The sequence below is a fragment of the Gymnoscopelus microlampas genome (assembly GCF_963454915.1).
Source record: "Gymnoscopelus microlampas genome assembly, chromosome: 12".
Lineage (NCBI taxonomy): Eukaryota > Metazoa > Chordata > Actinopteri > Myctophiformes > Myctophidae > Gymnoscopelus > Gymnoscopelus microlampas.
The window spans coordinates 18,154,584-18,166,883 of record NC_139949.1 but is presented as its reverse complement, the minus strand read 5'-3'; the positions used below and the strand labels follow the sequence as shown (position 1 = coordinate 18,166,883).

The 12,300-nt window shown below is 41.7% G+C and overlaps 1 protein-coding gene across 1 annotated transcript; it reads left to right on the top strand.

Annotated features, from left to right (window-relative positions):
• The first annotated feature begins 4,078 nt into the window (after window positions 1–4,078).
• LOC311056897 (dispanin subfamily A member 2b-like) lies at window positions 4,079–11,281 on the top strand. The gene is made up of 3 exons (XM_084073741.1): window positions 4,079–4,239; window positions 5,488–5,649; window positions 9,291–11,281. The coding sequence occupies exons 1-3, from the start codon at window positions 4,174–4,176 to the stop codon at window positions 9,495–9,497; spliced, it is 435 nt and encodes a 144-aa protein (XP_083929867.1). The 5' UTR covers window positions 4,079–4,173; the 3' UTR covers window positions 9,498–11,281.
• Window positions 11,282–12,300: the final 1,019 nt, after the last annotated feature.

Sequence of the window (12,300 nt, the reverse complement as noted above, 5' to 3'; positions counted from 1 at the left end):
GCGGTGCGTTGTTTAGTCGATAACAGAGCTGTGGGGTGTGGACACCGAGGGTGCGGAAGTTGGTCGCCATTTATATAGTTAGATTGTGTAATACACATAAGAATTGGCTTTGGCAATTACATGATTGTGTTTCTTTTTTTTCCACATACAACATAAAATACCAACAACACAAAACAACACCGTGCAAGAAAATAGATAAATATAAAGTGCCATAGTGTTCAGTAGTGCAATGTCATTGCAAGTGTCAAGTTTGAGTGACCCTTGGGGGCGGGGGAGAAGGGAAGCCAGACTCAGTGAGCAGCCTGGCAGCTGAGGGGAAGAAGCTGAGTCTGTGGCGTGCTGTGGTGGCCTTCAGCAACCGCATCCTTCTCCCAGAGGGGAGCAGGGTGAGGAGGCCGTGGCCAGGGTGGGAGGGGTCAGCCATGATCTTTCTTGCCCTCTTCAGTGCCCTGGAGTCGTGCAGGGACTTGAGGGAGGGCAGGGGACGGCCAATCACCCTCTCTGCGGAACGAATCACCCGCTGCAGCTTGACGAGATCTTTTGCAGCTGCAGCGGGGAACCAGGTGATGATGGAGTGGGTGAGGATGGACTCAATGATGGCCGTATAAAAACGGGTCATCATAGCCCTCGACAGTCTGTACTTCCTCAGCTGCTGGAGAAAGAACAGTCTCTGCTGTGCCTTTTTCAGGAGGGCCATGATGTTCAGTTCCCACTTCAGGTCCTGGGAGATGGTAATGGCCAGGAACTTAAAGGACTCCACAGAGTTCACCAGTGTGCCTCCCAGCATGATGGGAGGGGGAGGGGCTGCGTTCCTCCTGAAATCCACCACCATCTCCACTGTCTTTTGGGCATTTAGCTCCAGATTGTTGATGCTGCACCACCTACGCAGCCGCTCGATCTCCCTCCTGTAGGCCGACTCGTCCACCTTGGAGATCAGGCCCACCAAGGTGGTGTCATAGGCAAACTTGAGGAGCTTGACCGACGGGTGGAGGGAAACACAGCTGTTGGTGTACAGGGAGAACAGTAGTGGGGACATGACACAGCCCTGCGGGGAACCGGTGCTGGTGGACCTGGAGCTGGAAATGCTCTTCCCCAGCTTCACACGCTGAGACCTGTTGGTTAAAAAGTCCGTAATCCACCTGCAGGTGGAGGCAGGCACTTGCAGCAGGGACAGCTGGTGCTCCAGGATAGATGGTAGGATGGTGTTGAAGGCCGAACTGAAATCGACAAACAGGATCCTGGCATAGTTTCCGGCAGTGTCCAGATGGTGTAGGGCGTAGTGCGGAGCCATGTTCACGGCGTCCTCCGTGGATCGATTTGCTCTATACGCGAACTGCAACGGGTCCAGCACAGGATCGGTGATGCGCTTCAGATGAGCCAGGACAAGAAGCTCCGGTACCTTCATGACCACAGAGGTCAGGGCGACGGGTCTATAGTCATTTAGGCCTGTGACCTTGGCCTTCTTGGGGACGGGGATGATGGTTGAGGCCTTGAAGCATGCTGGGACATGACACAGCTCCAGTGAGGCGTTGAAGATGTTGGTGAACACCGGGGCGAGCTGGTCAGCGCAGTGCTTCAGGACGGAGGGGGAGAAAGAATCCGGGCCGGGCGCCTTCCGGGGCTTCTGGCTCCCGAGCAACAGTTTCACCTCTCTCTCCGTGACAGAGAGAGGGGGTGGGGGGGGAGAGGAGAGGGGGGGGAACCTCTCTCTCAAATCTGCAGTAGAACTCATTGAGCTCGTTCGCCAGGGGGAGATTGTCGGACGTTTGTGGCGACTTTGGTTTGTAGTTTGTGATGGTCTTGAGGCCTTTCCAGACCGAGGAGGAGTTCCCCTCAGAGAGCTGCTGCTGCAGCTTCTCTGAAAAGCGATGTTTCGCCTCCCTCACTGCTTTGGCAAACCCGTACTTGGCTTGCCTGAACAAAGCCACGTCACCGCTACGCCTGGCCACCTCCTTCTCTGACCTCAGCCTCCAGGAAGATCTACAATAACGACAAGCCCTGGTTTTCAGCCCATCTCACAGCCCGCATTCTCCAGCCAGGCACAGAGTCTCTCCTTTGCCTCACTGGACAACACTCTGAAACTCCGCACTACAGGTTTTGATCTCTGACTGTAGCGAGGGATCAGATGGATGAGATGGTGATATCCTTTGCCCAGCGCAGCCCGGGGGACAGAATGGTATGCCTGCCGAATAGTGCAATAACAGTGATCAAGAGTGTTCATTTCCCCAGTAGCGCATGTGACTTGCTGTCTGTATTTGGGCAGAACCCGGCTAAGATGAGCCATGGTTAAAGTCCCCAAGCACCACACCCAAACTGTCCGCTGTGGTGACGTCAGCATCCGGAGGAATGTAAACACACACGAGGATGAAGTGGTGGGAAAAGTACTCACATTTTTTTACTTAAGTAAAAGTATCAATACTGCAATATAGAAATACTTTGTTACAAGTTAAAGTCAGGAATTCAAAATGTACTTCAATAAAAGTACAAAAGTATTGGCATCATAATGTACTTAAAGAACCAAAAGTAAAAGTACTCATTTATGCAGAATGTCCCATTTCAAGTTTTCAAATGTATAAATATCCTTTTAAAATGGCCGAAATGTATAGGGCTAAAGTGGTTAATGTATGTTTTGTAATAGCCTAATAATACAAATCTACAAAGTAACTAGTAACGAAAGTTTTCAAATAATTGTAGTAGTGGAGTAAAAGTACAATATTTGCCTCTGAGATCTAGTGCAGTAAAAGTAAAAGTACTGAAAATTGCAAATACTAAAGTAGAAATACCTCAAAATTGTACTTAAGTACAGTACTTGAGTAAATGTACTAGTAGTAACTTTACACCATTGCTTACTGTTATAATAAGACATCATGCATTTGTATGTGTTGTGCTGAAGTTGTACTCTTAAAACATTGAAGCATACGGTATACCTTGTTCTTACTGTATCTAGCCTTATCATCAGTCATCACAACATGGGAACTGTAGTCATTAAGAACGGTATAGTCAAATGAATGGCAAAGAACCCCAGCACAAACATTACTTGAAGTTGTGCTGGAAATCATTTGCAAACATTTGTTTAGATGTCACAGTTGTCAAACCACAATTATTTGCATAATTTTCAAGTCAGTGATGATGTTAAAGCAGGACAGGTGAATTGGTATTTAATATAAACATGAATTGGGAAATGGCAAAACAAGTCAAGGACTGATGAATGCACTTCTTCAAGCTCTGACCAAGTTGTGGAAACATTACATCTAATGTCTAATTTTGTTGGACATTATGAAGTTCTGCACACAATTCCTTATGGAAAATGTATATTGATTACAAAAGTAAGAATTTTGAAAATTGCCAGATATGTTCATATGGTGGACCTTTTTCTCAGTCTAATATATACATTTGTATAAATTCCCCAAATCCTACCTGTTGAGCTCTACTATGAAATGCAGGGGAAGCAGTGAACTTCCAAGGGTAAGTGACTGCAAAGGAGACAGCCCTGATGGCCAGGGGGGTTGGTGTGAGCTGCTTTGTGTCAAGTGAGCATTTAGGACTAGGAAAGAGGTCAGTTATGTGGACTTTCTCGTTCACTGAAAGTAGGCTACATTGAACTGCAGTCTTTCTGGACAGGAAACCATTGCATTATTCCATATATATCCATATATCCTTCATTCCGTCTGGAATTCAAAATGTACTTGAATAAAAGTACAAAAGTATTGGCATCATAATGTACTTAAAGAACCAAAAGTAAGAGTACTCATGCAGAATGTCCCATTTCAAGTGTTTTGTAGTAATAATCAAAATCTACAAAGTAACTAGTGACTAAAGTTTTCAAATAATTGTAGTGGAGTAAAATTACAATATTTCCCTCTGAGATGTGGTTGAGTAGAAGTAAAAGTATTGGAAATTGGAAATACTCAAGTTAAGTGCAAATACATCAAAATGGTACCTGAGTACCGTACTTGAGTAAATGTACTTAGTAAGTTACACACCACTGGCGGTAGGATGTGATCATTTTTAAAAGGGCGTGGTCATTTGAGGGTATTTCGGGATAGAGAATTACTCACATTTCCTAGTGTGTTGTTCCTTGGGGTAATAACATACATAGCCAAGAACAGTTGAGATATTCTGATCTCTCCTATTTTAAGTGCTTGCATATCTTAGCCAGCTCATAGATCTATCATGGATGCCACCGGACAGACGAAGACAGAGGAGATCCCCCTGAATGCTACATGGCCATGCCAACAGGTAAAACAGCAACAACGTCATTCTTATGAGGATATAACAGCGTATTAAAAGCCATGGATTCCCCTATACATTTCGGCCATTTGAAAATAGCCGATCTACAAAGCTCACAATGCTGCGCGATGCCACGCATTGTGAGCTTGTAGATCTGCTATTTTCAAAGTATTATTATACATTTGAAAACTTGTGAAATGGGACATATAATGCATAAGGGCACGGTCCCACCGCACTTTTATTGTACCTTTGGGGCGGAATCTGCCAATGCTTTGTCAATGCAAATGCATGGATTATTAAATAAAAAATGCGGAAGAGCATGAATTCATGCATTTGCATAGACTGTGTGTGTGTGTGTGTGTGTGTGTGTGTGTGTGTGTGTGTGTGTGTGTGTGTGTGTGTGTGTGTGTGTGTGTGTGTGTTTTGGGGGTCGGTCTCTCTCTCTCTCTCTCTCTCTCTCTCTCTCTCTCCCCCTTTGTTTTCAGAGTGCAATACACCTCCCAACCGATAGGGTCGCGTAGTTGAAAGCATCGGAGAACATTCGGAGAAAATGGCTGGCGATCGGATTAAAAAGCTTTTTATTGAACAATACGGAATACGGGTGCTTAGACCAGTGCGCCTCCCAACGTGTTACATCCATGTCTTGGGGGTCAGCACTTTATATTTGAAATTTTAACTTCTACATAAAGTTTATGTAGATGTAGAAGTTGTAAATGTAAAAAAATCGCAAACCAGGAACAAGTGGTTCCATTACGCTTGTGACAAACGAGCGTCATATGAACCATGACTAGGCTCTTCCTATGAAAGCTTCGTCCCAACTGTCCCCATCACCTTTGAGTGTAATATATGTTGATCATGTATGTTGTATAGATATTAGTAATCAATTTAGTTCTATTTACGAAAAGCAGAAGCCGTTTGACAATTTCTTAGGACTGCAGACTATTACTTAATTATGAAAACAACAGTTATAGCCTATATGGTAATGACCGTTGACAAGGTAAAAAATATTACAGTAAAACTTATTATAACTATTTAAATAGCATTTAAATCAAAGACAGTGTGAGCACCTCCTGGCCCTTTTTCTTTGACACTAGGCTGTTTTTTAAATGACTGTACTTAAGTGCCCAACTCTGCTTCTCTTTTCATCCCATCTAACAATCAGAGGTTGTACTTCCCTTGCATTTATGTCACTGTCTGATGGCATGAAGTGCTATTTCATGTTATTCGAATATTTAGTACATTGTCTGTGTTTTGTAGGACAGCGGGGTCCCACATACAGTGGTGGAGGTCCCACATACAGTGGTGGCGGTCCCCAGCAGTGAGCCTACACACAAAGATCACCTGATTTGGTCCCTGGTGAACTTTGTGCACTTTAACCCCTTCTGTTGCGCCCTGCTACCCCTTGTTTTTTCCATCAAGGTGAGTTTAAGTCTTTTTTCCCCCAAGTATGTATTTATTTATTTTAAATGTGTTTCACATAACTCTACTTATTTTGTTTATTACTATTATTATTATTATTATTATCATCAAAAGTGATAATTTAAATCATTATCATTTTTACATTTACATGTTGATTTATTTCATTTATTTGTTTTGCACAACAGTTTATATATACTGTTAGGTTTTCCATGCCTTCAGCGCCTGTGATATTATCATGATTATAATTATGTGTGTATTTACTGCTTATTTAGGATTAGACCAGTGTGGTAGGCCGACATATAAAGGCATAGGTAAAATACATACATATATGAAGGTTAATACTGCCTGTTTGGAGTCATTAACTGAGGCAGCTCTTTAAGGTCTCATAAGTTGGGTCCTTTCTCAGAGTGTGTAGGTCGTAAATTCCTTACCATTCCCTTATCTCGAAGAGGAGAGAGAGAGAGGCTCAAATGACATGCTTGATGCCTATGTTAGGGGGAAGAGAAAGACACTTGCGAGGTGCTCATCGTATTTGCCCAGCGAGAAAAGGCACATATTGGGGGTCCTTGCTTAGATTTTCTGAGGGTCATAAAAATTCCAGTCTTATCAGGAAAGAGAGAGAGAACCAGGCCACCTTGGGGGGTGGGCATGATCTCTGGTGGGAGGCAACATCCTTTGTGTGGGTCTGTGTGGCAGAGTCACTGAGAACTCAGTTTCTTGGAGTCCCTCAACAGATCAGTAGTAAGTAGAAAAGCTCTTGATACACAGAGATTAATGGTCATATATGCTGATATGTTTATTGTTTGTGTGAAGATTCATGTCGGTAATATTGTATTATTGTGTCTGTGTTTCAATCTTTCTGTAGGTTTAAAACCTGACTGTTTGACCTGACTGTCTGTCTGTCTGACCTGACAGCCTGACCTGGCTAGACTTTGTTAGTAGAATGTGAGCCTACTGGCAAGGATCGTAGTTGACTAAGATAGTAGTTGACTGGCCGCTTAGCAGCACGATTGGCTGCTGGGTGTGTTAATGTATGTTTGTATTTGTGTTAGTAAATAAAAACCATCAAAGACACAGGTTGGTGTAGGTCTGAGTATTATCTACTTCACACCGATTCAGGGACTCCGGCCTTTTGCGAGGGCCGTTAGCCGACCAGTCGCACAAAGTAGTGTGCGTCGGGTTGAAATTCGTACATATACATATGCATGATATGTTAGTTATATCCATGGGAAAGTTGACAGTTAGTTGTTGTGCCGGTGAGGTAAGAAACCCTAGGGGGGCTTATGCGAGAACCTCACAGTTTTACATTACATACAATTTGAATTATTTAATATTAAAAACAAAATGAACAAAAGACGAAAACAAAAAAAGATATAAAAACATATGATAAAGAAAACAGGACAAGCAAAAAATATAAAAGTTCAATTTACGTATTAGGCTTCTGTAGTATCTCGATACACCCATATATGGACTTACAGAGCCTGATTTGAACCACCCCACCCCACCCCACCCACCCATCCCCCACTGAATGCCACCCAGGAAGTTCTGATGACAGGCGATGAACAGTGATCTGAACAAAACTTAATCCTTGTACTTATATACACATTGTGAGCTTGTAGATCTGCTATTTAATGATTTTTATTCTTTAAGTCTTTCAAAGTCTACTCAGATGATGTGGATGAGAGAAGTTCATTGGAGAGGAGAACACACACAAGGTGATGTCTCAGTTGTAGCAGCATAGAAGAAGAGCGATGCATCGGGAACACATTGGCTGCGTTTACATGGACAGGTTTATTCCACTTCAATTCGGAATGAATGCTCATTCAGAATAGAAATGCTCATGTAAACGCATCGGTATGGCCATACCGGTCTGATCCGAATGAAATTTAATTCGGGTTTGAAGGGCTGGTATATACCGATAGAATCGGGCTACATTGCCCATGTAAACGAACTGGTATCAGACTGGTATACATTTGTTCTTTTGCGCATGTGTCATTGGCTAGCGTCAAAGGGCCTGGCAACACTGGAAACAGTGCACAGTGCAGACAGTGGGCTTACATGTACACATACTGTGCACATAAAATGATTTAAAACTATACTAAATAAACCCCAAAAAAATATCTAATTGAAGTCGAGGCTTCAGGTAAATTACCTTTATAAGTACATTACATGCACATTTTTGGAGGTACATTGTGTGATTCAATAAAATTCATTTTAAGGTAAAGTCCATTGAAGACTTTACAACAATGGCTGACGTTCAGGAATGTTCAGGCTAGAGAGAGGGGCGTCTCCCTGCATGATTGACAGCTTTTAGCACCAATGGGGTAAGTTTTATTTAGGAAAGTGTAGGAATAGGCCCAGGGAGCTGATTTTGCTGCATTAAACTCATCAATAGCAGACCAATGGCCGTAGCCAGGATGCGGTGTGCTTCCATTATCAAACCTTCTCTCTACCTTCTCTCTCTTAACTTGTTTTATTGTCTCTCTTCTCTTCCTCCTCATTTACCTATATAGCTGGCAGCTTTGATTGATTGTGAGCTGTGGCTTGTTATTATTTCTCTCTGGCAGCCGTGACTTAATTGTTATTATTCATTACCAAGGCTGCCAGAGGTAAATAATAAATATGTTTACCTGTCAAACACCCCCGCCCCCTCCCCCCGTCCCCCGCCCCCAACCTGGCCCGAAGCACTCTGCGCATGACCAGAGTTCTATTCCGAATGAATGCTTTGCTCATGTAAACGATTGAGGAACAGGAATACTTTTATTCAGGTGCCATGTAAACAGTTGGGTATACATTTCTATTCGGAATGAGTTCATTCTGAATGAATTAATATTGTGCATGTAAACGCACCCAGTGTCTGTCAATGTATATAGTATGTGACTGCCTGTCTTTCAATGAATTAGAATCTAATTTATTGAAAGACAGGCAGTCACATATCGTTGTTGTCCGGCAGAAACCAGCTAACTCCATTTTGACGCTTTGGATTTTTTCCCCCATAAATCAGGGCCATTGAACACCCTTTACGTCTGTGTGTTGGTAAAAAAAATATTGAACCAAAGAAAAGCATTAAAAGCGCTTCTGACAAAACCAACTAACTCCATTGGATACATATCCTGGCCCGGTCAGGTTAGATTCCAGGCTGGTCAAAGGAACAGGAAATAAGGTTAAGAGGCACTGCACCTCGGCACTTCCATCCAGGACAGGTTGCACCCCTAACATAAAGAAAGCCAATTACTTTTTCATTATGTCAGTGAAACTACATACGAGGAGTTAGGTAGAGAAAAGTTAGGTAGAGGAAAGGGCAGCACGCATACATTGTATAATAATCACAACAAACTTGTGAAATGGGACATTCTGCACAATGAGTACTTTTACTTTTGGTACTTTAAGTATATTTTGATGGCAATACTTTTGTACTTTTACTCAAGTAAATTTTGATTACCAGACTTTTACTTGTAACAGAGTATTTCTGCATTGCAGTATTGATACTTTTACTTACTTACTTAAGTATTGATACTTTTAAAGTAAAACATTTGAGTACTTTTTCCACCACTGTAAAGACACAGTGTGAGTGAGTGGTCATTTGGATTTCCATGAATGAATAAAGGTTAGAAAGCAACTGTTTGGGCGTTGTGTTGCAGGCCAGAGACCGTCTACAGCGTGGGGACGTGCAGGGGGCCGGCTCATGGGGCCGCAGAGCCTGTTGGATGAACAGTTTCCTCACCGGACTCTTCTTTACCCTCATCATTATTTACATTGTGATAATGGTCACCAATATTCACATTGATTCCCGTATAATCAACCGCATTCCTTACCTTCCCTCTGCTCTGGTTCAGTCTTGGTCGTAAACAATATTTCCAGTGCTCACTGCTCAGCCCTACATACTGTAGGTTCTATAGGCTGGGCTTCCGTATTCTACAATCTACATATTGGGTGGAAACCTCATATATCCAAAATGTTTTTCAAAAATCGACAAGCTCACAGTGCGTCGCCCGGCTATTTTCAAATGGCCGAAATATATATATAGGGCTGAAGTGGTTAACGTATGTTTTGTAATAGCCTAATAATCAAAATCTACAAAGTAGATAGTAACTTTCCAAATAATTGTAGTAGTGGTAAAAGTACAATATTTGCCTCTGAGATGTAGTGGAGTAAATTGGAAATGCTAGTAAAGTAAAAAATATAACAAAATTGTACTTAAGTGCACTAGGCTACTTGAGTATACGTACTTAGTTGCTTTACACCACTGTGCAAAACAGCTCTTACCCAAGTGCCTTAGAACTGTACCAAATCCTCACATCGATGACCAAATTAGTTTGCAATATCTATCGAATTGCATATACTGTATACAGTACATAGTATCACAAATAATCAAATATTAAGCTTTGAACGTTTATGAATGCAGTGTTGTAATCATCAGACATATAAATGGACTATATTCTCTGCATAAAGAAACCATACCTGTATTCACTGTGTCCATGGAAATGATGATGAACCCAGCCATAAACAAGGCTGCAAAGTAAAAGAATGTTACGGTAAAATAATACCTACAACCATCAGTGTAGGAGTGACTTAAACAGTGTCTATAACAGCAGATAATGAAGGTCAAGGACTGTCATTGTACATGAACATAATCTTTTGTTACTGTTGGGGTTGAAGGTTTATAGTTACTTAAATTTACATATTAACTTTTTTACTATTTTAGCATTTCTTGGGTTTGTTGTTTTATACTTTTTTATACTTTAAAGAATATATGTATTGTTTCAGTAGCTGATCTACAAGTTCACGATCCATTCGTTGCGATGCATAGATTGATTATCTATTTTCACCACGTGACACCATGTTGAGCGACAAAGTATAAATCAGGCTTAAGTGGCCAATTGATTTGTATGAGCTACAGTAGCCTTCTTAGTTACAATCTTCTTGCAATTATTTACCAAAATAACAGCATCCTGTACATAGTCAGAATGTTACACACATTAAAGCTGCACTCTGTAACTTGCATTTCCCTGTGCTGAAATGTGCTGAAATGTTTACCACTGAGCAATAGAGCATGCTTGCTTGTTCAGGGAAGATATTGAATTTTGACCTTCAGGCAGTATTGGTCAACCAGTAGTGGTCCAGTGGTACCAGAACACAGGATCTATTTCTCAACATAAGAGCACCAACTACAACCATCGCATTTGTTTTATTGTATTTACATAATCTATCATAAAGGTTGGCAATTTTGTGCATTAAAAGAATGGTCTGAAAGATCTTCTGAGAAGTCTGAAAATGTGAGTCTGGAAAAGTAGGACATTTTGAAATGGACAATGTGGAGGAACCCTGTAATGTACTTTAATGTCCATATTTTAGTTTATTTTTATTATTTTGAAGTTTTTCACTGTATCAACTTTTTTCCCGTTATGCGTGTGCAAGTTGCCAAGACAATTCTTTTTCTTTAATCTAGCAGCTCAAATCTGCACATTTTTGATGCTTCTAGGAAGACTGTACCCATGAGCCATTTGATCAGAGTAGGTATTGGTGGTGTTGGTGTTGGTTTCACGCTATATTGAAATGTGGGTTACTAATGAATGGATTGTGTGTACACTTGCATTTTGACTTGAGATGAATAAAGGTAATTGCAATGGGAGTTCTACAGTAATTATTTCTGACTATATGCAGCCATGCAGTCTGTAGAAAAGTGCATGGGACGCATTTCTTTTCTTGTGTAGCAAAGAAGGCGATTGGGAGTGGAATGGAAATATATATGGTTTAGTGTAGTTTAAATAATTGTAATTCAGAAATATGAGAACTCTTTCAAGCATTGGAAGAGCGCACAAGCAAGTTCTAGGGTAATCTGAGTTCCCACTTCCCAGAAGTTTTCGCCAGCTCTGGCGAGGTTCAGCTTGTCCTTGAAGCTACTCAACTTAAGATGGCTCAGGGGCCACTCAGCAAAATACCAAAAGTCCAAGGGGCCGCAAGCTAAAAATGACGGTCCTATTTTCGATTTTCAAGGTTAGGGTTGCCAACTCCCAGAGATTGAAATAAGGGACACCTATCCTGGGCGCGCGGCAAAGCCGCGCGGCCGAAAAAAAATGGGGGTCAAACCCCCCCAAAAACCCGAAATGCATAGAAAACTATGCATTATACCTGTAACAATTGATTTGTTTGTTTTTGAAAAAAAAAATAGCAACCCATATATTTTAACGGAAATGTATATTTTTTATCCTGTGCTTAAAAAAAAAAAAGATTTTTTTTTTTTTTTTTTTGGTTTGACCACAAGGGGCCGTCAAGACGCGGGCGGGCCGCGGGTTGAGTAGCGCTGAGCTAGAGTATAGCTATGGTCTTGATCTCTGTGCTCGTCAGCAGAACTACCTTACCACCGATCTGTTCAGACTATGTTTCTAACATACTTCGACGAGCTACGTTGACGAGCAATAAAATACCAAGCGGAGCTTTTTGCAACTTCACCAGTGTGCAGACTGTATTCTTTTTTTTAAACGTACTTCTCCCCATGATATCATGTACATTAAGGCACAACCATCATTATATTGTCTCAATTCCTATTCATTGCTTCATCAATTACTGATTGATCCAGAATTCCACGACAGCTACCCTAGAACTACAGAGCTGGCGAAAACTTCTGGGAACTCAGATTACTTCTTTATT